The 26667-nt window shown below is 38.6% G+C and overlaps 1 protein-coding gene across 6 annotated transcripts in view; it reads right to left on the bottom strand.

Annotated features, from left to right (window-relative positions):
* Positions 1–26667, bottom strand: part of PDE4D (phosphodiesterase 4D) — a 1508086-nt gene that overhangs the window by 734341 nt on the left and 747078 nt on the right. The window contains exon 1 of one of the 6 annotated variants that reach the window (XM_027605101.2): positions 20021–20652. The exons of the other annotated variants lie outside the window; for them this stretch is intronic. Coding sequence (XP_027460902.1) covers positions 20021–20286 — 266 coding nt within the window. The 5' untranslated portion in view covers positions 20287–20652. Of the gene's footprint in view, positions 1–20020; positions 20653–26667 lie in introns of those variants that run through there. 6 annotated transcript variants of the gene reach the window in all.

The raw sequence follows: 26667 nt of genomic DNA on the forward strand, positions 1-26667 counted from the left end.
AACACATACCACGTTTGTGGTTTTAAAATGCTAATTTTAGTCATTGAGACCAGGACCAAACATTCACAAAAAAACAGGGAAAATACCCACTGTTCTCCTTTCCTAATTCTTTATGCCTACAGTTTTCCTTCCTTTCTCTCTGAAAAGAGTTCTAAATGCAAAGGATACAAAATAAATACCATTTCCCTATTTCTCTTTTTCTCATGCCTTTTCTGAGCCTTGGGAAGAAACATGACCACAGTAAGACTGGACATCCAGTGACCACGGCAGTCACCCACTTGAGAATTTTAATGTTCTTGGCTTCTTGCCCCACGTAGAACCTATTGCCTTAGCTCTTCATACTGGAACGCCATAAGCTGTTGCAGTAATCAGAAAGGACTGTCCACATGAGTGTGGCCCAGATCTCATGCTATCTGGAAGGCCTTCTCAGGGACTCTCACAGAAGGCATATCCTTAGATGCTCTAAGGGGCCCAATGGTGATCCCAAATAAGATATATCTGCATCCTAAACTCCAGAACCTATGAATGTTACCCTATTTGGAAAAAGGGTTTTTGTAGATGTAATTAAGTAAAGGATCTTGAGATGAGAAGACTGTCCTAGATTATCCAAGTGAGACCTAAATCCAATGACAAATATCCTTATAGGAGACACAAAAAGGAAAAGACCAAAGGAGGAGAAGGCATATGAAACACAGGCAAAGACTGGAGTGATGTAGCCAAAAGCCAAGGGACCCAGCAACCACTAGAAGCTAGTGAGGAATGAAACCGATTCTCCTCTAGAGCCTCTGTAGAGAGTGCAGCCCTACCAACACCTTGATTTTGGACTTCTGGTCTTGAGAACTGTGGATGAATAAATTTCAGTTGTTCTAAGCCACTAAATTTGTGGTAATTTATGATGGCAGGTCTTGGAAACTAATTTGGATGCCCTTCTCTGGAGGACATTTGTCTAAGAATAAATGTTTCAATGTGTTTCAGCAACGATCCTCACTTTTACATCACTTCCTTGTATATATTTTTGTCATTGTCTCAACAGTCATTACTTCAGGGTGGGGTGCTTAGGTGAAACAACCTAACAGTACCACATCTTGATGTGGTTGATCTGAACCTCATCCCACAAATCTATAACTGTACAAGTTGAGATTCATATACTTAAGTCCCAAAGGCTTTTCTGTATTCAAAAAAAAAAAAAAAAAACAACCTTATTAAAATGTGAAACTCCCTAAAAGTAACATCATATTCGAGGATGAAAGCTGTAACATTCAGGGTGCCCCTCTATGTTACTGGATCTGAGAGGGGGTAAGGCGGAGGAAGGAAAGCGTCCAGAAAATTCCCAACACTGCCTGTGAGTGCTGAACACATTTCCTAGAACAGCTGACCAAATTCTGTAAGACGTCGGACCCTCAGAAAAACAAACAAACAAAAGCGAACTCTACCCTGGGTTAAATGTTAGATGTGTCAGAAAATTAATTTCAAAGTATAAGTCATGATTGTCTCACCAAACACCTTCTATTGAGGAAAAGGATTAAGGAAACGGAACACTGCACCTTTTCCTCATTCTTACTGTGATTACAGTTTTAAAATGTGTAAATACAAAAAGCTTCCTACCAAGGTTCCTAGTGAAAATATTCAGAGCATGGCAAGGGAGAGGAGTTTCACCTGGGAAGATCAGCAGATTTTTTTTCCAAAGGCCTTCAAGATAGACAATACCTCGGAGAAATTACTAGGATTAGAATCTGGCAATGAATGTTGTACACTCAGAAACTGAAATCTCTCAGCACATGAAAGGAACCTCTTCTCTCCCGAGCAAACCCATATTGTTTAAGCTCATGGAACTGCTGAAGAGAAACGAAATGCCAATTAATTTCTTTTCATTGAGCATAACAATTATTGTGCAGATTAAAACGCTCAACCATCTGACCCAGTGCTTTCTTTCTCACTAGAAATCCTATATAATAATGAAGACTATAATCAGAAGATGGCTTTGTGAACACAGAACCAAAAAAATATACAGAGATAAATAGGTGATCGATGAGATAGACAAATTTGAAAGATGATTAGTAAGATGATTAACATAGTTTTAATGTCAAATGTCATTCTGTTAACCAATAGTTCCTCTCGGACAATGTTTGAAAAGCACTGCCAATTTTTATTTTGTGATTGTCTTTTATGCTTACCCAAATTCTGACCAATCCTACCATCTGATAGGCCTATAAACTCATCTCTTTAAAGTGTTGCATCTTGGGTGCCTGGGTGGCTCAGTTGGTTAAGCGACTGCCTTTGGCTCAGGTCATGATCCTGGAGTCCCCGGATCGAGTCCCACATCGGGCTCCCTGCTCAGTGGGGAGTCTGCTTCTCCCTCTGACCCTCTTCCCTCTCGTGCTCTCTATCTCTCATTCTCTCTCTCTCAAATAAATAAATAAAATCTTTAAAAAAAATAAATAAAGTGTTGCATCTTGGCTCTGATAAGTACAGATTTCATGTGTTAATTCACAGGAGAAAGATCTTATTTCCTTATTTCTACATATTTTGTTTCCCTCCATTCTACATGCAAACAGCATAGAACACTTTGGAGTTAATTACAACAATATCAAATTCTAGACAAAATACAGCAGATGAAACAACATGGCAGAACATTTTTTAAAAAAAAATTCCTGTACTGTAGCCGACAACTTTTGGTCACTTTGCACGGTCAACCTTTATTATGGCTAGGCATGACAGTGACCCAGTAGCTATAACAAGAAGCTGATGGCCTCGACTTCCCAGGTGGCCCCTGGTGTAAAGCTTGACTTTGATGTGTCTAAACAAGCAAAATATAGAATTTATGATGAGGTCTATTAGGATTATAAAATCTTCTGAGAAGAAGCTGTCTAGAGCTGCCCTGCTTAAGAGATTTAAAAGCAGGCAGATCAAAGCATGTGTCACTGAAAAATCCCGTTGGCTGTCATGAGAGAAGGGGTAAAAACTGCAAACCCATTCAGTTGTATCCATTACTGTAATGACTTAGAATAGACTAGGATGATGAAAATGAAGGGTGAGTAGTATAGGGTCATAATAACAGTAATCACAGGTCATGTGCCACTGATACTGAATTTTTCTTCTGTACAACAAAGACAGTTTTATATATATTTTTTCTGAATAGCTATGGTAACAGGTTTTATTTCTGAGTGCCTGGTTTCCTGTCTATAGACCCACGCGTCTGAGTAATATGCCCATCCCAAACATTCATTAGGATATTGAGGATGAGTCAAAAAGCAAGATGGACAAATGCCAAAAGGTTTCATGCTAATAGTAAAATCTATTTATCCATTGAGTTGCCAAACTGAATTTTGGGCAGTCAATAAGCAATGTTGTTACATCATATTGCATGTCATTAGCTCTAGCATGTCATACTCTCTTTAATGAATCCATAACAGAGTTAGGATTATGTAGATAGGAAGAGGAGAGGCCAGGAATGCCTACATTTCTAGCATGCTAAGAAGGAAAGTCTGGAATAGAGGGATTTTCTTCCAGATAACCAACTCTTTAGGAGTGAGTGACATACAATTTCTAGGGGGAAAAGTCTTGCAAAACGCTGATTATAATTCTGGGCTCTGTGGAGCATTCAATTGACAGTGTATTTCTTACAATGCTTCCCTTAAAATACAGTCCTCTTCAAAGTGATGCTATGCCTCTTTTAAATGGGCCACCCTGTGTATTCCAAAGGAACTTTTTCCAGTTAAGAACTGTGTTGATGTAAATCTACGTTGGCAAGAGCGTCATCAGAGTCAGCTGGGAGTGACAGGCATGTTCTAGCCAATTCTGGATGGTGTGTTGAAATATGCTTCCCAGGCTACAAGAGCAAACGCACAAAAGCATGCCCACGTCTTCATGGGGGCGACGTGCAGATCAGCAAAGCCATGGCTCTGTCAGAACATAAAACACATACCAGGAGCATTTCTGGAAGAAGAGCCAACAAATCAATCACAGCAAGAGCTACATAATCCTCACAGGTTAAAAGGTGCCAGGGCTCACCCTTTCCCTTAGGGCAAGAAAAAAAAAGTTTGTACATGTTGCTTTGCAGGGCACACTCTTAAGACACAAAAGATCATATTTCTTAGTAATAGCCAGCTAGCCCACACAATATAAATATGCAAGCAGGCAATACAAACCAACAATTCGAACTCCAAAGAGAAAGCTATCTATGTTCTACCCATTTCATATTTGTTCTGTTTACAAATAGAATCATGAAACCATTCCCGTATAAATGTTAAAATGTGGCATAGTCCTGCTTTCTTTTGGAAATATTTTATTGCCTACACAGAAAACCTATGTATTTAATAAAAGCAGTATCATTATAATGACATGTATGAGCCATTGGGGCAAGTGTGCTTATTTTTTCAGAAATTATTTTGGTTCTTCAATATCTAGTTGTAACATCATGCTGAAGAGCAGGGATTTTTTTATCCAGTGCATGAACAAAATGGCAAGTTCAGGTTAGGAAATCTGCCCCAGGGCCATACATCTGGAAGCTAGAAATTTCCTACTTGCCTTTCTGCATCTTCTCTCACATCTCTCTTCCCTCAAGCATAAGTGTATGGTAAGAGGTGGGAGGAACACGGTATTACTAAGACAAGAAGTTGGAGTGAAGACTTCTGGGTGGACCTGGCCAGCCCAGTTCCCACTGCCTCTCCCCGCCATTACTATAAATACGCTACAGGTGAATTAGCGAGCCCGAGAGAGTTATAAAAACAGACCCAAAAGAATGGCCATTCCAGCTGATGAGTTGTGCTTTTCCAACTGCATGGCCTCTGATGAGATCCTTGTCTTTGACTCACACTCATCACCACAGGGACTCCAAGTCTGCCAGGATATTGCTCATCACCAGCCTCTCATCCTCAGAGGGCTCTGTAAACCCCCTCACACCTGGTTTAAATCCCCAGCCCTCCCCCAAACCTCCAAACTTTCCACTGTAACTTCTAGTGCTCCTACTCTGTCATCAGTAAAATCACCTTCATTCTCAACCTCTTCTCTGTCTCCTGAACCTTCTCGTGCAAACACACTGGCTGCCCATTGAGGATGTTGCTTTACTTCAGCCTGCTGAGTGGTGGCTAGTTTTCCTTCCATATCTTTGTACCACTGCCCCTAAAGGAGGAGTGTCTTTCTTACTCTTCTGTTATTTCCAGAAAGTATCGTGACCATTTTTTCCTACCTCTCCTTTTCCTATTTACTCTGCACCACCATTATATCTCACCTGGATTCCGGCAGTAGCATCTCAACTGGTTTCCCTATTTTTACCTCTTCCCCACATCTATATTTTCCATACAGGAGCCTGGACAATTCTGCTAACACTCAAGACAGAATATGCCCTCCCTTAGGCAGACACTCCCATTGTTAATCCTCCTTTCTTTGATACATCACCAAGAAAAAAATCTTCCCACATTCCCAAATTCTTTACTACAGCCTCAAAACACTGCATGATCTGGCCTCCTTCTAGGTCTCTGACCTCATTCTCTACAACATCCCCCTCCCTCAAACACACCAGGCACATCCTCCCTCAGGGCCTTTGCACTTCTCATCTCTGCCTGAAATGCTCTTCCCCTGGATGATCATAAAATCACCTCCCTCCAATCTCTGCTCAAATGTCACCTTTAGAGTCCGCCCCAAAAACCTTATGGAAAACCCTTTCCTCTTGTCCTGCTTTATTCTTGACTGTCCTTGCCATTCTCGGACCCACTGAAATATTCATTTGTATGTTGTCTCCCACTCCCCATTAGAGTGCTGCTCCACGGGGGCAGAACTCTTTGTTTTTGTTCAGTGCTATCTCCCTAGAGGAGCGACAGAGAGAGTAGACGCTCAGAAATTATTTTTCGGATGGATGAAAGGATAGCAGGATATTCAGCTCCTGATTCTTACCCTGGTGAGCCAGTCTGGAAACAGAGCAAATGCGTTTAGAGCACGACGGTTTTCTGTATAGAGACTACCAGAACTGCTAGATATGTTCTAAGTATCACATTCTCTTGCAAATTAATGAAAATGCAGGCACAGTCTTCACATAAATAATGTCTCTGTTCTATGCATTAGAACGTAAGTGCCACCAGTGGAATTGACACATCTGATTTGAATGGAAACAAACTTGTGTATTCTGCTATTTCAGGAGGATTATCTTAGGAGTAGGATATTAGCTAACTGAAAGATAGCATAGATTGGTCTAATTGCACTGAATCTCACATTCTAACTAGTGAGAGTGTTCAGTGCACACACTTGAAGCTTAGCAAGCTTAGCATGGGGTAATAACTCAAAATGTCGCTTCCTTTTATTTGGAGTGAAGCTGTTAATAAAGATAAAATTGATCGTGTTTCATTTAAGCATATAAATCACGGCGTGTGTGTGTGTGCGCGCGCGCGCGTGCACGCGCGTGTGTGCACGCACGCGTGCGTGCATGTCAGACAGAGAGAGAGAGAGAGAGAGAGAGAGAAAATGAGAATGCTAGCAGATGTTCAAAACCTGATTCCAGCCTCCCTTTATGGTCCACCTTCCCCAGAGATACTCGGAGCTGGACTCAAAGTCACCCAAACCCCATGTAGTCCCCATAGAGATTCAGTTGTTCTTTTGGCAAAAAGAATTCACCTCCTGCCACTTCCTCTCCTTCCATACTTCACTCCAGTCCCCCTCCCTACTGAAATCTTCCATGCTGTATGTTCATATCAAATTCCTGTCTAGGCCTCATTTTTCTCTTTTTAAAAATATGATACTTAGATGAACATTAGGGAAAAAAGAAGAGGAGCGAGAGGGAGGCAAACCTTAAAAAATAAGATATTCTTTTTTTTTTAAAGATTATTTATTTATTTGAGAGAGAGAGAATGAGATATATAGAGAGAGAGCATGAGGGTCAGAGGGAGAAGCAGACTCCCCGCTGAGCAGGGAGGCCGATGCGGGACTCGATCCCGGGACTCCAGGATCATGACCCGAGCCGAAGGCAGTCGCTTAACCAACTGAGCCACCCAGGCACCCAAAAAATAAGATATTCTTAAGGATAGGGAACAAACTGAGGGTGGCTGGAGGGGAGGCGGGGGTATGGGCTAGATGGTGACAGGTATGAAGAAGGGCACTTGTGATGAGCACTGATTGCTGTATGTAAGTAATGAATCAGTAAACTCTACTCCTGAAGCCAATATCACACTATATGTTAACTAGAATTTAAATAAAAATTTGGAAGAAAAAATAAACTACAACTAACTCAATTGTAGTCAATATTAAATAAGATAATCTAACAAAATACTCAGGCCATTCTTTGTGACTATGTCATCTCATACTCCATCTCAAATCTTAAGGCAGTCCCACTTCCAGAAACAAATCTCTACCTCCTATAAACTCCTTCCACTCTGCAATTTTGGCTGTTGTTTCACAGTTACTTGAGTAATCACATTCTATGCCCTATCACATCATAATTCTTGAGAGCAAAGACAATGCCCCAATAGCATCCCATACAGTGACTCTCAGTGGGTAGACACGGTATGTGAGGTGATGAAACTTCTAGATTTCAAGAGGTTCAGATTACCCTCACTGTCCCACCAATACTATTTTCACATTATGCGTGATTAGCACTTTATTCTTTCCAAAGATCTTTTCATTAACTCTATCATTTGAACTTTTCAAGAACTTTATGAAGCATATATGAATTAATAATAGTTCCATTTTACAGATGAACTTAATGGTGGCCTGTGGAGTGTAAAAGATACATTTAAGAGCTCACAGTAAGTGAGGAGCAAAGTCAGACCAGGCAGTATGTTTCTGGACCTCTTTCTGTGTCACAAGACTGTGCTAGGTGCTAGGGACACAGTGAATGAGTCAGAACTCATTTCTCCCTTCATAAGGCTTACCCTCTTAGATGAGCACTTCTTAACTAGGCACAATTTGCACGCTCCCACTCTGGGGAATATTTGACAATGTTTGGAAGCATTTAGGATTTTCATAATTGGGTGGGATTATTGCCATCTAATGGGTAGTGGTCAGGAGTGCTCCTAACATCCTACAATACACAGGACAGTCCCCATGATAAAGCATTATTTGGACATCCGATTTTACGTCTTGGGCTGTTTTTGCACTACAGTGGCATAACTGAATAGATGCCACAGAGACTGTGGCCCATAAAGCTTGAGACATTTACTCTCTGGTCCTTTACCGAAAAACATCAGCTTACCCCCACTATAGATGGCAGGAAGACACAGCAGAACTTGGGCATAATTAATGAGACAGCAGGTAGCACATCCTCGGGGAGAAGGGGAGAAGGGCCTGGTGGCACAAAGATAGTCAGGATGTTTTTGAACTAGCCCAAACATAAGGCTGATGCTGAAATAGGTAGCGGTATCAGGAAAAAAAAAACACAAAAAAACAAAAACAGAAAAGCAAGAAATATCAGATGAAATAATCTAAAGGCCTGGGCAGAGAAAGGGCAAAGCAGAAGTCAAAGATGACCAAGAAAGCAGTGGTTCTAGGAACAGAAATAGAAAAACCAGAAATGGGGAAATAGTGAGCTCAGTTTTTCACATTACATCTGAGGTGAGAGTAGAGCTCACAAGTGGAAATGTCCAGAAGAGACACACAGATCTTGAGCCAGGCTTCAGAGTTGAATTTGGTTGTATTTTAAATGGAGCTAGCAACTGGAGCTGGGGCAGACTTCAGGCGGATGGTGCAGGGAGCATACTGAAACAAGGCCAAAGGGCTAATTATATAACCGGAGGGCACTTCAATTGCTGGAGAAGAAGTCAACGGAGGAAACAGAGATCTCAGGGAAGTAAGAGTTAAACCAGTGAATGAGACAGTTTCAAAGAGGGGTCAGCATCAGTATAAAATACTAATAACATACACCATTGCCGATGCTGAGCATTATCAAGAAATGATTTTAAATGCAAAGGCAAAACTGCATTTAATTTATGCATGCACTTGTTCCTCTGTGAAGAAAACCCTCAAGATGAAGGGAAGATAATGCTCCTCCTTTACTTACAGCTGGTACATTGTTGACTTTCATTGACACTTTCATTTTTTCTCCAAAGCATATCAGTCTTCTGGAGTCTCAATAGTGTAAAAGGAGAAGGAGGTGATCACTGAAGATGTTCCTCTCTAAGAAAGTTTGTGGAAAGCATGTTTCAGCATCACTTGTAGAGCCGTTTACAAATGTGACTTCTGGGGCCCCAGCTCAGATCTGCTGTGGGTGCAGGGCCGGTTTCACAGACATGACCTGAGCAGCTGTGTAAGGACGACACTCTCCAAAGGGCTCTGTGCTGGACTGAACGCTCTGCTCTTGCTGTCAGGAAATTCCTCATAGTCTTTTCAACAAGTGTTACTGTATTTTCACTTCACATTGGGTCTTGCAAATTACAAAGCCTGTCCTATGAGGGAGTTATAGTCTAGAATTAAATAAGTTCTCCAGAAGATTACAGAGGTATAGAAAAATCAGACACCTCACCTACCTCAGCTTTCACTTATTTGTATGGAGATCCTACATTAAAATGTCCATGTTTGTGCTCTTTGGCTTGAAAGCTACCATTAGGAGGTACGTATTTTTCATAGAACAGTTCTATGCTTCTTTACATCTGGGTAGCTACCAGGTAGGTAGGAAGTATAGGGCAGTGGTAAAGCAGGATACCAACACCTCACGTTCTGCTTAGGAATTGGAATCACACAGCCCAAATTCAATGTGTTTACTTTCAACTAAGGGATTCAGATCTGAAGAGTCTGTAAGAACCAATGTCCTTCTTCCAACAGCGGAAGTATCAGTGGTTCAGGTATCATGGGGATGGTGTATTATAAGGTCTGATATTGCACCAAGATAATTTTAGGCATAGGTGCTGTGGTTTAGTGAATTTTTAAGTGGTGAATTAAATAATGAGAAAGTTATTTCCTTTCCAAATCTCTTTCAGTCATTCTTTCTATCTTAAGGAGAAAGTCTTAACTGGGCCTTCACATCTCTGTATTACTTGCTAACTACCATTTTAAACAGAGAGCAGACTTCAGGCTCAAAACCTCTAGCAGGTCATAGAATCAAGTTACACTTGAATCTTTGTAGTCTTTCTTAATTGCATTTGTTTCAGTGATCTTCTAATGTATGATAAATGACACAGGTTTCCAATTTACAGTAATGTTATAAAGCTTCTTTTTTAAACATATAGACCTTTAAATAAAAATGTAAATCCACTTAAAAAAATTAAATATAAAACAGTGCAAATGATTCACAGATGGACCTTAAACTGGGAAGGTGATACAGGAATGATCACATTATTAATGATGCTATTGTTATTAATAAGAGGATTTTATTAAAGGAAGCCAGGTTCTATTCAGAAGAGAGCCACATCATTCCACCTTGTGCATCATCAGCCTCCAATTCATACATGGTTTAGTTATTACTACCCATAAATACATATGCTGTCCTCTTTGGCACTCACTCAAACAGTCATAAAAAAAAAATCACGCTGCACAGAATGAAGCAACGAAAACAAATACTATAAACCTAAAGAAGGTAAACAAGCAGAAATGATAATCCAAGTATCCTTATTAATCAGAAAGTTGCTTACTTCCAAAGACCAACAGTACACACTCACCATATATGACTGTAAATATGAAATCAGTCCTATAAGAAAATGAAAAAAAAAACCATAACCTATTAATAATAATATACAGAGGAAACCACTTTATTTTAATAATAGCTAATTTGATCAGAGGACTATCTCATAAGGGTAATGGAAAGGAAATTGGTTGGTTTGAAACTACTGCAATGTAAAAATAAATATAGATTGAACTATAGAGAAAATATTTACATTAAAGTAACATTTCTATGCTAAATATATTCAAAAAGGTTTTCTATTATTCAATTTTAGTTATTCTGAAGATCTACTTTGGAGAAGTGATGCTTAGTTTCTGACAGTTCAAAGTTTCTCCAAATTGTCATCCTAAAAAAGGAACTATAAAAGGTGTTTTTCTTTTTTCTTTTTTTTTCAAATTTCTCCTCAAAATCTTGACATCTCCTTTATAAGCTTAGGTCTTGGTGTATAATTTAACCACTATGAATTCTAATAAAGAATAGTCATTAGAGCTTTACAAGTTAGTTATTCAATAATTTCCTATGAATCATAAATATATGTTTATTTTCTTTAGAAATACAACAGGCATAATTTACTTTCAAAGTGTAAACTAAATATTGTTAAAATGCATATATTTGACAAATTTGTGACACCCTCACGTACTAATTCAAACATATATGGTAAGGCTAAATTATACCAGTCTAGTTGTGTGCAAAACCCAGAATACACACACACATATGCACAGTCATGGTGACAAAGTCCATATAAATGGTTAATCATTGAGTTTGAAATTTCTTTCCACTAGGGCACTGAAACACCACATTACCAGGACTTTTAGGCTGGAAGAGTATGGCTCTCCCCAGCTGTTTAGCAAAACCAATGGTCTGATATTGCACAGTAATGAAAGGTATGTTTCTCAATTAAACAATAAATATTTACTAAATGCATATTATACAGATGGCACTTAGCACTTCATATGGATACAGAGATTGCTACATTTTAGGAACTAATAGTTCAGCTATACAGGCAAATCGCACCCATGAAATAGAAGAGAGCAAAAGATATAAAATGCCAAACAAATCGCAACACACTGTGCTCTCAGAGTTCAAGGGCAGGTATCACCAAATGAAATCAGGCAATTTGGCCGCGTACACATTGGCTCACGAAAACTCAAAGTCAGGCCACTAATCCCAATGTTTTCACTTCTTTTCTTTCATTAAACCTTACATTTTCAAATGATATCCTAACCCGAAGATGACGATCTCAGAAATGTCACTTGAAAGAGGAAAGACAACATTTATTTCTGGCCCCAGAGATAGTTCCATTCTAAAAGCAGGTATCTTGTTAGGTCAAGGAGACGAGCCCATACGGAGGGATATGGCATGCAGGCTGGCAGATGAACAGGAGGAGACTGTTTTGAGGTAAGATGGGCTTTGGTCCTCCTATCCGGCTATCCGGTCGTTCACAGCCAGCCTGTGAGTCAGGCCAGCTCTGGTTACCAAGCAGTTTGCTGCTCTGTTGCTTAGTGACTTGAGCCTGCAGACCATCATTTCCAGCTGGCTCTTGTGGAACTAAACAGTAATAGATTTTTGACTTGATCTTTCTCTTTAGAGCCCAAGCCTTCCCTGCCTTTTCCTCTGCATCAGTGAAAATAAAATTATTCTGATTGGTTTTGTTTTTATGCCAGTCTTATTTTAAAAACTACTCTAAATCAGAATGCTCTCTGCTGACTCTGAAGCCCTCCTTCAACAAAGACATGTATTTCTCCTCTACATACATACACTTTCATCACCAAAAGGACATCTACATCCCTACAAGCCACATGTGTAAACAAACTGAGATTCCACACAAAGAACGAATTCTGCCCCTGCCCCTCTGTTAACTTCACCACCATTCTGCAAAATCACTGAACATTCATGGTTTTCGCTTTGATATACATTCAAGGTAGAGTCATAAATGTGACTGTGACTCTTAACTCAAAGGGAGCTTTGCCGAAAGAACACAGGATAAAAGTTCGGCAGACCTGGGTTCAAGTCTGAACTCAACTCACTTCATGGCTGCAGATCTACATGATCTTGATTATACAACAATTTTTGTGGGCCCCAGCATCTGCACATGGAAAATACAGCTAATGATACTTAAATTCAATACTTGTTTGTTTTGAAGGGTCAATGTACATAAAGTACCTGACACACAGCTGGAGCGAAATTAAATGCTATGTTATAATAAACCTAAGATTATAAGCTATGTTATGAACGTAAAGGCTTTTTTTTTTGTTTTTTTAAAGATTTTATTTATTTATTTGACAGAGAGAGACACAGCGAGAGCGGGAACACAAGCAGGGGGAGCGGGAGAGGGAGAAGCAGGCTTCCCGCGGAGCAGGGAGCCCGATGCGGGGCTCGATCCCAGGACCCCGGGATCATGACCTGAGCCGAAGGCAGACACTTAATGACTGAGTCACCCAGGCACCCCGAACCTAAAGTTTTTTTTTTTTAAGATTTTATTTGTTTATTCATGAGAGGCAGAGAGAGAGAGAGAGGCAGAGGGAAAAGCAGGCTCCCAAGGAGCAGGGAGCCCGATGCGGGACTCGATCCCAGGACCCTGGGATCATGACCTGAGCAGAAGGCAGACGCTTAACCATCTGAGCCACCCAGGCGCCCCCGAACCTAACGTTTTTATGCCAAAATGAAATCGGAGGATTCTTCTCGTATCAACTGAAGATTTCATTTTGAGAATAAGTACTTCACGTGAAACAGAGAGCACTTATGCCCTTGACATTGAAGATAAAATGATTTTTTCTATTTTATATATACAGCAGAAGAGACTGATATGTTGAAATGGTATATAATTGAAGATGCAATAGAAGAAAAATCTTAATTAGAATTTTTATTATTATCTGTAGATTTCCATATTTCCTACCTAAAATCATGGCTTCTGGATTGTGTCCTAGAGTGAATACCATTGATAACTTTCATTCTGAAAGCCCTGCAGCCTTTTTATGAGTCACAGAATTAAAGAATTCTGTCCCTCTTTTCACTCATGTGGCATCTACCTCACTCACAACACCAAGTTGGAACTTGTTTTTAATTACTTATCTTAAATGTACTGTAGTTTGTTATCACTTTGTAAATTTAATTAGTCAATTTTTTACTTGTAAATATCAAATGCCTTTATGACCATATGACTTATGAACAGAGACTCTACAATTGAAAAAGTTTGAGTAACTAAGGTCAAATATAAGTGGCCAGTGGAACTAGAGATATAGGGCTTCAACTCTACTAAAGTGATCACAGTTTTAAAAACATGATTTTTTTCAAAAGCAAATCCATTAAAAACAATGACATAATTTTGCTACACTTGTGATAATAAAACTTCTTCCTGAAACTGCTACTTGAAGAATAATTTTAGTAGCTTCCTGTCGAAGTAAAACATAAAAAGTGCCGAAGCTCATTTAATTACCTAACCTCACAGGAACTTGTTATTTATAAGGATATGTATACAAAGAGTAACTGAAAATTAAAACCATGATTTAAAAATAACTTTAATGAACGCTGAGATTCAATTCTTTTCTTCTCAACACTTCTGCCAAGTTTACAGAAAAGATTGTTTTTGCTTAAAGGTATTTTTACCATGAGTAGCAATGGCTTCGGCTGGTGTAGACATGCTTCATGTGTTTTCTCTTTCTTTAATATAAATGTCAAAGGTCACAGAAAGCACATATGTGTAATAAACTGCCAGGTCATTTCGGTGTTTTCTTCATTTTTCCTCAGCAACCATTTGTCAAGTTTTTTTCTTTGTAATTTCTTAAATATTGCAAGCCAATTGGCAAGTTCTTCAAGAGGAATGTCTTCCTGGGCTCTTCTGATTTGTAGGAAAGGCTAATTAACCTTTTAAAAGCTACAGACATGCTGAACTCGCATGGCCCCCAAGATTTCCGCTGAAGACACACAACCAGTTACACCAAGGACACAGCTAAAGACTCAGCCAACTGACCCCCCCAACATGCCTGCAGTACTTCCTGTTGTGCTCCCCAGATAATTTCCCCAGAAACTTCCTTCCCACCTCCTGATATCACACTCTACCCACAGCTCACCTCTGGGTTCTCAGCTCCTCAGAGAACACCAGCAAGGCCTGTCTTCATGTGCCTGTACCATAAAGGACAGAGAAAAGATAACCCTAAAGTTACATAGGGCAAATATAGGAGAACCAGAACAAGGGAGAGAGTTCTCAAATGGAATCACTAATACTGGCTTTGAAAACCTACGTGTGTGTGTGTGTGTGTGTGTGTGTGTGTGTGTGTGTGTGTGTGTGTGTGTGTGTGTGTGTGTGTGTGTGGTGTGCTACAAACCCTCTAAATGGCTGGATTTCTCCTTTATAGATAGTAAAGGGTTTCTTCTCCCTTCTGTAACTTGAAGAAAATTTATAGCATATTTCTCTCTTAACAACCATATAAACAAGTACAGTTGTTGAACAAATTATGACTCAAGAAAGCAAATGTTTACTTTTAAACATGAACAATTTTGTATCTAATGCCAATGCTGGGTAAAGAGAAATCTATAATAAATCAAAAATATGGTCAAAAGCACTTATCTAGCTCCCTAAAAACTTTAAGATTTCCTAAAAGTCTCCTGCAAGATGCCTTTCAAAAATACACCTAAAGAAATTACTTTGTTGTTTAAGGATGTTACTGATTCTTCTACCTTTGAATGTTGTAATTAAAAACACACATGTATACACAGAAATTATAAAGGTAAGGCATATGATGACTATTACCTAAGATACCAACTTACCCGGAGAAACCTTAATCCCTAATCTTACGTATATACCCTCTAGAACACTTTCCTTCATTCACAGTGTAAATTAAAAAGAAAACCTGAAAAGCATAAAGATTTTCCTATTTGATTTTCCTGAAATAAACTTACATTGGAAATTATGTTTTTCTCACCAGAGATCACACTGACTTTGGAGTTCCTGCTAACATCAGAGGGATTCTCCTACTCAGATGAAAGCAGAGTCCTATCTATAACCACTAGACTACAAGGTACTAGATATTAAGTAAAAATGATAAAACAGAGTGGTAAAAATCACAGACACAGAGGGTTCTAGTTTAACACACAGTACCAAACCAAAAAAAAAACAAAACCCCAAAACCCAAAAAACAAAACAAAAAAACACTGTTCAATAAACATTAGCTAGTGATGTAATTATTATGAATAATCACTGAAGGAACAGCAGAAGTAAAATGTGCTATAGATTATGAAGAAGCAGCAGATGATTTCCATTTGGGGGGAACAGGAGGAAGCTCTCAGGAACTGAGAGATTTGAATGACATGCGGAATGGGAGTAAGAAGGGGAGAGGCATCAAGTTCTATGGTTCCTCCTCAGTAATATCTCCCCTTTCTGCCTCTTCCTTTTCCACAGTCAAGAAACTGACATATACCTATCATTCTCGCAAACTCTTGGTCTCTTTGTATATTTTCTCTTTAGCCCAATCCATTCACAAACAATTAACAGGATAATCATCACGTGATCCTAAAGATCTAGGCCGACCAAGGTTGGAATAATGGACATATTGCACATAAGGAAAATATTTGCTTACAATGACATTCATTCAGTGTCTATCTCTATACAATACACTGTAATCTACACATGACCATACTTAATAAAACCACAACACATAATAGATACTATTACTATTCCCAGAAAATCGGATAATAGGGAAATTGAGGTATAGGACAAGTAATTTGTCCAAAATCACGCAACTCGTAAATGGGAAGTCAGAATTTAAACTCAGGTAATCTGGCTTCTGCTTAGATGCTCTCTGTACAAGTCACACAGCACCTGAAGTATTGTGTCAACAGTATGATACTCTTGAAATGGGTCGTGAAAATCCAAACGAATTTTGGGTAAGAATAACCACAATCAACCTGGTAAATACAGCATATAAAGGTTTAGGATGCTTAGCTAAGAAAAGAAAAGAATTTGTTTAAGAAAAATAAACAGGGCGCCTGGGTGGCTCAGATGGTTAAGCGTCTGCCTTCGGCTCAGGTCATGATCCCAGGATCCTGGGATCGAGTCCTGCATCGGGCTCCCTGCTCCTTGGGAGCCTGCTTCTCCCTCTGCCTCTCTCTCTCTCTCTCTCTCTGTCTCTCATGAATAAATAAATTAAAAAGTTTAAAAAAAAAGAAAAAAACATGTTAACACTGAAAATATTGATTAATGGGTGTATGAGGAATAACTGAACAAGGTCTTGGCTCTCTCGTAGGTTACTCCATGCCTCTTACCTTAAGGGCGACATTAAGGAAGACAGGAGAGATCCAGGCTGTGGGATTTTCAAAGCAGATCCTGGACCCAAGTATGACAATTACAGGGAAGAAGACTTCAACTGCATATTAGCAAGGACTTCCCAATCAATAGACTTGCCAAAAAATAGAATTTCTCTGTATGATTCTCATCCAGGAAGTGTGCAAAGATGTTAAAGGGCTGGTCATCATAAATATCATTCCATGAATTCAACTATGGTATAAAGGGTAAACCAGGTGGCCATAATGTTCTGTGATTTAGATGGGCTAGCTATTCACCCAGCCTTATTCCTGGACACAGCTCAGATAGGTTTCCCAACATCCTTTGCAGTTAGATGTGACCATTGAGCTGAGTTCTAACCAAGGAATATCAGTATAAGTGGTATGTGTACTTCTAGGCCTGCCTCATAAAAACTCACACATGCCATCTTCCACATTAGTTTCCCAATTCCACTGAGCCTGGTATCCTTAAAAATCATGTGTCACAAAAAGTGACAAATGAACTACAAGGTGGTAGGATCCCAAGTCCCTGAAACACCCCAGCGTAGCACAGGTAGCCATGAGAAGCAGAAGCAGACGTAACCATTTAGGGTGTCAATCCACTGAGATTTGGAGAGTATGTTGTAGAGCAACATGATTACCTTACTCAGAACAGATGCCTTCCAATAGGATTTATTTTTTCAACTAGAGGGCAAATTATTTCAAACCAAAGAATAGCTCATATTCAGTTTTTGTCATCAGTATGTACAAATTAAACACTTTCAGCTCAGTAGGTATTAAACTTAAAAATATTGGAAGGACAGGAATAACAGGCACAGTAACCAACATTCTCAGGTGAACACATAAGGCATGTATTTAAATGGCTGATCATCTAATTTAGGAGGAGGAGAGGATTTGAATGTGGTGGTAGTAGCAGCAGTTTAGATAGCAAAAAATGTCTATACATCAGAACAGTTTGGAATTTTTTTTAATTCTGCATAGTGTTTAGTCCAAGTTATGAAAGCACAGGTAGAACAATGTTTGTTAAAAAAATCATATTACAAAAGTCTTGGGGATCATTGAACCGACATGGAGGATGCGAGGTACTCTTTCCAACTCCCTCGCTGGATGCTTTTATTCCACAAGAGATAATGTATCCTTCTGAGTTACTGAGAATTGATATTATGATTTTTATTTTCCATTTCCATTGCTCTTTTGATGCCTCCCTGATCTGGCTGAGACACGATATATCAAAATAAAGTATCGGCAGAAAATTATGCTCTTGGAGTTTCCCCAAACAGCACCAGAAAAGGAAGTGCCAGAAATTTCAGAAGAAAGCCTGTTTTCATGAGATTTCCTGCCTTCCTTACATCTCAACATGTCTAAATAGTTCAGATAACCTTCAGATGAACTCTAGGTTGCTTCACTCAGTTGGAAATCAAGCAACCGAGCTGAGGCTTACCCATTCAACAATGGGTACAATTTAGGAAGTATAATTTCAAAAAAGTATCTCAACCAAAAGAGACATTGGATACCAAAATTCTGGGCCTGACTCTTCATGAACCGGAGCCAGCGCTCCTGCTCTGGCACCCTACTCTGGCCTGATTCTTTATGAGTATGCATAAAACAAATTCACCCATTATAAAGAAGATAACAATATTCATGAGGAAAATAAATGAGCAGCTTTCCTGTTCTGGTCTCAAGCCATCCCTCTCCCTCAGAGCATCTCCCAGTGTTTAGCTAGGTCTTTCACTCACTACTTACCTCTGTCAAATTTTTTCAACAATACCTTACTAGAGAAAAGTCACTTTTTCCCAATAATTTCTTTTTTAAGCTTGAATAATGCATTTTTTTTACCCCTCTTACGAGGATTATGTCTAAATAACATAGAAATGCCATCTAGTTAAAATCCTGGAGGAAATAAGAACACTTCTCCAGTGAGAGATCTAGCTATCTGAAATTAAAATTCTGAGGCCAGATATTTCTTTGGGTGGGATATGTATTTCCTTTGTCATCTATTTTCATCTACGATATTAATACGGTCCACTGTATGGCCATGTGGCTAGTTTAGATTTTGACTCTACTTCTTGTTGTTTCTTTCCTACAAGTCTTGTTTCTGGTTTATTTATTTATTTGTTTGGTCTGGTTTTCCATTCCTGGCATGATCTTTGGTTTTCTATGGAAAAAATGTATAAAAATCATCCAGTCGGTTTCTCAACTACCAGGTTCATTATTTCTTATTACAGCAGTTTTCTTTATCATAGTTAATGTTCATTTTACCAAAATGTGCAGGTAGTGTGTAGAACCTACTACTACCCAAAATAAGCTAAGTATGCATCACAGATGACCCCCCCCACCCTATCATAGCTTGGAACTGCCTCTTCTCAGGCAAAACACTGTAACAAGCTTACACAATAGTAAATTTTAATATTTGCTTTTATAAAAGCAGGAAAATATCAAGAATCATCTAAAAAACTATGAAAAATATGCATAAAACTCACCCATTATAAAGAAGATAACAATATTCATGAAGAAAATAAAAATATTGACAAAACAAAGAATCCAAAATCAAAGAACACAACAATATTACCAAGTAGCAGCCGGAAATTTCCTGCACAGAATTCCTAAACCCTTTCTTCTTTCCATTGGAAAGACATGTTTGAGATTATAAATACATTAAAGTCAGTAGCAAAGGAGGGGTTTGAGGGGGCACACCATTACACACACAGGCACACACTCTCTATACACATCTCCGCTCAACTGGGAGTTATGCAGAAAGGAGAGTAAACTATGATTTTCCTCCTCTCCTTTCTGGTCCTTTCTTTCCGTTGTTGTTGCAGGATCTGGCAGGGATATTAGCTTAGGAAATCAAAGAAACGCCACCACATCGGTATGGGAGTAAAACTGCATTCTTATTTGACATCTGGAATCCAATTTTCTTGTAGGAACTTGCAATAGAAATTGAACTTTGAGAACCACCCACTTCAAGGATTCCCAGTCTCAAGAACTGCTGCTTTGACTAGGACATCTGTGGGATTTGTTGGTAAGGTAGAATACTTCACATAAATCACAGGTGAGGAATCATGAGAGTCCTCCCTCCCCACCCCAAAAGTGAAAGGGCGGGAGGCGCACTGATTACCCAGGGGGAACCGCCACCAATTCCGCGAGCCTTTCAAACCTTACCACGTATGTGCCACCGTGAAACGCCGCTGTTTAGGGATGTTGCTGCTGAGAAGCATCCTCCGCAGGAGCCTGGGGGAATTTCTCGGAGAAATCACTGGAGAGAGCTTGGGAGAAACCGATTTCCTTGCTGGCTTGGACTTCTCCTGCTGCAACAGGTTTTCCCGCAAGGATTTCACAAGATCCTCATTCAGCCAGGGGTTTGGACAATGCGGATTATCCACTTCGGGTACTGTTAAGGTGTCCGGGCTTGTCGTCTGCTGAGCCATTTTCCGGGTCAACTTTGTACAGTTGGCAACAATCCAGGACAACGTGGTTCCCTGGCCTCTTTCCAGTGGCTGCTTCTCCCAGAGTCCGGGGAAATGTCCAGAGAAGCAGGTCGGATCCAGGGGCTGTTAGTTCATTCGGTCGCCTGCCCCAGTCTCTCCGTGGAGATGGGGCCGGGTGTAGACGAGAAGAGCGCACTCCTCCGCGGAAGCCTGTTAAACGTCACCTCTCCTGGGCTGATCCCCTGCCAAAGATCACTGCCGAGCTCGCAGGGCAGGGGAATATGGAGGGAAGCCACTGCGTTAGCACGGCTTTGTCAGCGCCACAAAGCAGCCTGTTAAACTATTGGAACTAATGCGCCGCAGCTGCTCCAGTGACTTGGGCTTATGTACATAAAAGTCCTGGGGGGAGGGCTTAACCATCAGATGCCTGCTGCCTGGTTGTTTGGCTAGTCTTTCCATTTGCTTATTCCTGAATCCAAAGGAAAGAAAAACTTTGAACTTGACCTTCCTCTCCCCGCAAGGGTTATTTATCTGCCTTTAGTCCACGTTCATAAAAGAAAATTGCTAGTCCTTTGCTTTTTATAAGGGAAGAATAAACAAGCACTAGCTAGATAAGGACAAATACTTCCCTGTTTGCTAAATTCAATCTGATGCACCTTATAGACAAATCTCAAGGGAATAAAATGGACTCTTTTTTTCCTCTAGTTAGAAACTAAAACAAAATGTTTCAAAACACCACACATGGGACACATTACAGGTCGTTGCTGTGTTGTACAACCTTGCTAATTATGGCCCTTTCAAAGCATGGAACAACAGTATTTACATCCCAGAATGGTATTTGTTATCTCTTTGACGACCTTCCAGAGGGACAGGCTGTTTTCCTAAGAGTAGTTAAAAATGATTTTAAAGTTTCAGTTATGGTATACAAAACTTTATGTAGTCAACTATAAAAGAATAAAATAAATCTAGCTTTTCATAGTTATTTATTTTTCTTTTGATGTAAGATTTTCGTTTGTGATTAACATAGCTTCAACACACGCAAAGGAGGTTTAAAATTTAAAAAAAAATTATTTCTTGCCTATTTAATTTACTACTGGAAATAAATTTAAAATGTTACCATTTAAGTAAGTAAGCAAGTGATAATAAAGCCTGTTAAATCTCATTGTATGGACATTGGAAATGCAAACATTAAAAGTGGATCGTAAGGGAGCCCAAACCTTTGCATAGAGATGTCCCCAGCAGTCTAGGGATGCTACAGAGAGTTCAGGATGGAAATCAAATCACTTTTCTCAGGAACTAAGAATATTTTTTTCATATTTTAAAAATACAATGATTTAAGAAGGAATTAAGAAATACATCCAGATAAAATGGAAAACAGAATAGTCTGATTCATTTGGGGGCTTTTTTGTTTGTTTTTTGGTTTCTATGATTACTCTTAGGTCAGTTTTTATTTTTATTGTTTTATTATTTATTTATTTTTATTTTATTTTTTTTTTTAAGATTTTATTTAGGGGGAGAGACAGAGGGAGAGGGAGAAGCTGACTCCCTGCCAAGCAAGGAGCCTGATGCGGGACTCGATCCCAGGACCCTGGAACCATGACCGGAGCCGAAGGCAGACGCTTAACCATCTGAGCCACCCAGGCACCCTTAGATCAGTTTTTAAAGTTTCTCCCGCTTCCCTCCCTCCCTCCCTAGTTATTCCACCTGAAATTTAAATTCTTTGTCTTTAAAATGTTACAGAAAAGGATACACTGAGATTGTTTACAGGAGCACGGGGTCACCACCTGGTATAACTATAACAATTTAATCCATACGTTCCATGACTTAATCAGAAAATCTGTTCTACAAATACTCAAATTGTTAAAAATCACGCTATGGTGATCGTTCTTAAAGAATTTTCACCAGTACAGAAGGTTTTGTCACTGCTAAACATTAAGTGGCAAGCTCCCTTAGCTTACTTATTTTTTTTAACATGTCTTTTTTTTATTATGTTATGTTAGTCACCATACAAACTCCCTTAGTTTAAACAAGCTAAAGATATCCATTTCTTCATACCTTTTAGCACTATATATAAATATATATATAATCACTAAACGAGTAAACAATTTCTATAAAGTGGGCTGAAGGACTGACTAATTGTATGAGGAGTTGTGCAAAACATGTATGCAATGCTTGCCCTCAAAGAACTCGTAAGTTAATGGAAAAGACTGGACAATACTCAGAAGACACCAGAACACCTAGTGATAATTATCAAGTGCAGAAAAATACAATGAAAAAGGTATGCATAACTGATGAGGGAATGCTGAGGTGGATAAAGCTTGAAGATAGGGAGGATCAAAAATTAGTGGAAAGGAAGGTGAAAAAGAAGTGCTTTCCAGGATAAGGAACTAGAATGTGCAAATGCAATAAAGAAGAAATAGGCAAGTTTGGAAAAAAAAATATAAAGTCCAGTAGTCAGTAGATGTAAAACCTATTCAGGTTTGTAGAAATAAAAAAAAAAAAATCAGATAACAGGATAAAGTGGGGGGGGACAAAACAACAGGTAGCAAATTGACATGCCCCACCCTCAAAATATTAGAAAAATTTCCCACTATCTAAAGACAGTTCTATTCAGCAAACATCTGTGAGCATTTATTTTGTGCTAGGCACTATATGAAGTGCTCTAGAATATTTAAAGATTAGCTAGATGCTGTCCACGTTGTCTGGGCATTTATTATCTTGTAAATTAACTGCAAACAATTCACATGTCAAAGTATAGCCCAAGTGTGGAGCACTGGGTTTTATGCACAAACAATGAATCATGGAACACTACATCAAAAACTAATGATGTAATGTATGGTGATTAACATAACAATAAAAAGAAATGTGACTACAAAAAAAAAAACAAAAAAACAAACACACAAACAAAAGTATAGCCCAAGGACCTAGATGAAAGCCGGGAAGCTGAAGATACTTAATGTCTGGTTTTAAGTAGAGAAAAGTGATTCTCAGTGACCAAATAAAGAAATCAATATGACTAAGAACACTATGGGCCATAAAATGGAAACTCATTGAGTTCAGGATATTCTAGGTTCTAGTTCTTGCTTTCAGTGACCTTCCATTTAAGAGTAAAATATTTACAAGCTAGTGATCTCATAAGTGCTATGTCACATGGATGCTCAGAGATTAGGCACTCTGTTGAGAATAACTAAGCTAAAATGGAAGATATAGTAATAGTCTATTGAAAATTCATTGAGGGTTGTGGATAAACATGTTCTAAAACTGAACAAAGGCATTCTACAAATTTCCCATTGCTTTGGTGCTTGTTAAAGGATTCCACTGGAGATGCAGAATTGGCTGCCTTTCTACAGGTTCCTCTCATTATTGGTCAATATCCTAACATCTACAATTACCTTCCCGAATCCCCCAAATGATATATGGCACTCATGCTGCTTTTTGAAAATAAAATTAATTTTGTTTTGAGAATTCTTTGCTATCCTCCCTTTAAATAACTTGGAAAACCCCACAGCATTTCAAAATCATGCTTGAAAATCACTGCCTTAAGAAATACAAATTGTAAAGTTCTGAAGATGACCAAAAGTGGGCGAGGTTTGGATAAACTGGCAATTTTCTTTATAATAATGCAGAGGGTCAGGGGAACTCTTCCAACAGGAATACGACACAGCTTGCCTTTTTTTTTTTCCTTTTTAACAAAATCTCTTTAAAATTAGTTGCCAGAAACTCTTCTGAAAAGCACAGTACTGCAAATGACAGCCAAAAAAGGCCTTTCGTTTTAACAAGTGGAAATGTAAAAGTGGACGAAATGTTTTGATAAAGTCGCCCACACCTAGAACAGCAGATAATATCCCTTAATTTCATAAAGGTTTTCCTAAATACCTTTTTGTGGATTTTCTAAATTTGTTTTTTTAGATTATTCAGAATCCTTGGTCATATTTATCTAATTAATTATTCACAGGCAACAAACAAATATGAAATAAAATTTGCACAAGTTCTGGAACAAGGGTTGAAAAATGCACCCTTGTCTAGGTAAGATACAAGCAAGGCTGAATTTCCCACAATTGAAAGGGAGCAATGGTGCAGCTAATTCAAAAGGATATACAAATTGACTATAGAATGCATTGTATGCTGCTTCTGCCAACTGTGTTTTAATTAGGTAAACAGTTTGTTAAAACTCACTGCTTTTTAACCTGCCCATAGGATATAGTCTGTGGAAATGATCTGATACTGGGAAAGGTTATATTGTCTAGTAGTTAAGAAGAGTGTGTTTGGAACCCAAAAGCTTGTTTTGAACTCCAGCTATATACTTACTATGTTACTTTGTGTGTGGATCAGTCCCTCAACTGTGAAACTGAATGATAATAATAGCTATTGCATAAGAATGCTGCAAAAATTAAATATGTTAATACCCATGATATAGAGAGCTTAGAAGAATGCTTGGTATACAGTAAACACCCAATAAATGTCACCTGCCACTAGCTGATACAAGAAACTGACAGAAATTTATACTCAGAAGATAACAACTCTCTGCCAGGCATTTTGTGTTGTATTTCATTTAATTCTTGCAATAACTCTTAGGGTATTATTTCATTGCCACTATTTTACTGATGAGGGCATAAGGAGGTTAAATAACTTGCCCAAAATTGGGGCCTGTGGGTGGCTCAGTCGGTTAGGTGTCCAACTCTTGACTTCAGCTCAGGTCATGATCTCAGTGTCGTGATTTCAGGGTCCTGAGATCAGGCCCCATGTCAGGCTCCCCACTCAGCAGGGAGTCTGCTTCTCTCCCTCACTCTCTCCATCTGCCCTTCCCCCTGCTCACACATTCTGTCTCTCAAATAAATAATCTTTAAAAAAGATAACTTGCCCACAGTCATATAGTTCAACAGGGCAGAACCAAGATTTCATTGTCTATGAAGTACCAGGGCCTCCTATTTCAACTCTACACTAAATCACCCCCAAAAAGAAAGTTGATCCAGTATTTAAAATCTATGATGGATCTTTTTATTGAAAAAATAGTAGAGATCTGAGTGCCCTGAGCTCTTGGTCTAGTTAACACTAACTTTTGCCCTTGGATCCACTCAGGACATACGCCATGGCAACCTGTGAAGCCAGCCAAGTCATGAAATTCTAACAAAGGCACGGTATTCTAGTAAGGGCAGCTTGAGGTGGAATTCCTGAGTGTTTTTTCATCTATATGTCTGTACTCCTTTGATACAAAGGCGTTTTTATTAAACTCCGTGGTAGTTTTCCAGTTTGCAAAAGAATATATTCTAAGTTTATTTCATTTTAAATTTTCATTGTGATTATTTTTCATTTAGAATTTATATCATTATAAACTCTGACAATAAAATTATATCATCCCTACACTGAAAAGCACATCTGGACATTGTGGATCAGGGCTTTTGAAATGATCATCATCACTAAATTTTGATCAGATACTGGGCTGGTTGGCAGAGATTAAAAATAGTAAAATACCTACTTGAAAATAGGAGATACACACAACCCCTCCAACAAAGGAGATAAAGGATATCAAATTAATAATAGAAAAAAAAATCAGTGCCTCAAGGATTGAGGAGTAACTAATAATATATGTATCTTGACCATGTAACTTGAAGAAGCAGCAGGAGTTGAATTTGGCCTTGAAAGAAGGTACATGTGGAAGAATAATTATAAGACAGTCTGGAGGAGTAGATTATCATGGAAAGGAAAGAGATGTTGGATTTTTAGACTCTTTCCTATGGAAAAATTAGTAAAATTTACTTGGGATATAAGTAAATAATAGAGATATTTAAATAAGATTAATTTGGTGGCAGTGTGTACTATGATTTGGAGGAATTGTAAAGGCTGCTTAATAGTTCCATTTCAATATAAATTTGTGTAGAAATGGAAAGAAAGGGGTTAATGACCCAATGTTTGGAAGGATTTGTTCACTGACTATGAGCATTCAAGCCAATAGGGAAGTCAAAAATAGACTGGACATTTTTTAACCTAATCAATTATATTTTCCATCTGTTTAAGTATGGTTCACCTAATTAATCATCAAAAGGCTGTTAATGTAAAAGAAAAAAAGCATCTATGGTTCACTGAACACAAGAAACTTATTTGTCTTGATTTATATTAGAGCTATACTTTGAGCATACAACGTGAGGTTCCCAGCTCAATTTAATAAAAAGATTAAATGTTTTTTTCTAGATTAAAGCAGTTAAGTGTAGTTTTTTATTCCGCTAAATTAAAACTAAGTGTTAGAGATCCTGCTATTGAAATAGTAAGTCAGTATTTCATTTAAAAGAAAAATTATTTTATAGGGCACAACTTATACTAGCAACATTAGCACAACATTTATTTTATTTCTGACAAAATAGTTGCACTACAATTTAGGTAACA

Source organism: Zalophus californianus, chromosome 5 (genome assembly GCF_009762305.2).
Source record: "Zalophus californianus isolate mZalCal1 chromosome 5, mZalCal1.pri.v2, whole genome shotgun sequence".
NCBI lineage: Eukaryota > Metazoa > Chordata > Mammalia > Carnivora > Otariidae > Zalophus > Zalophus californianus.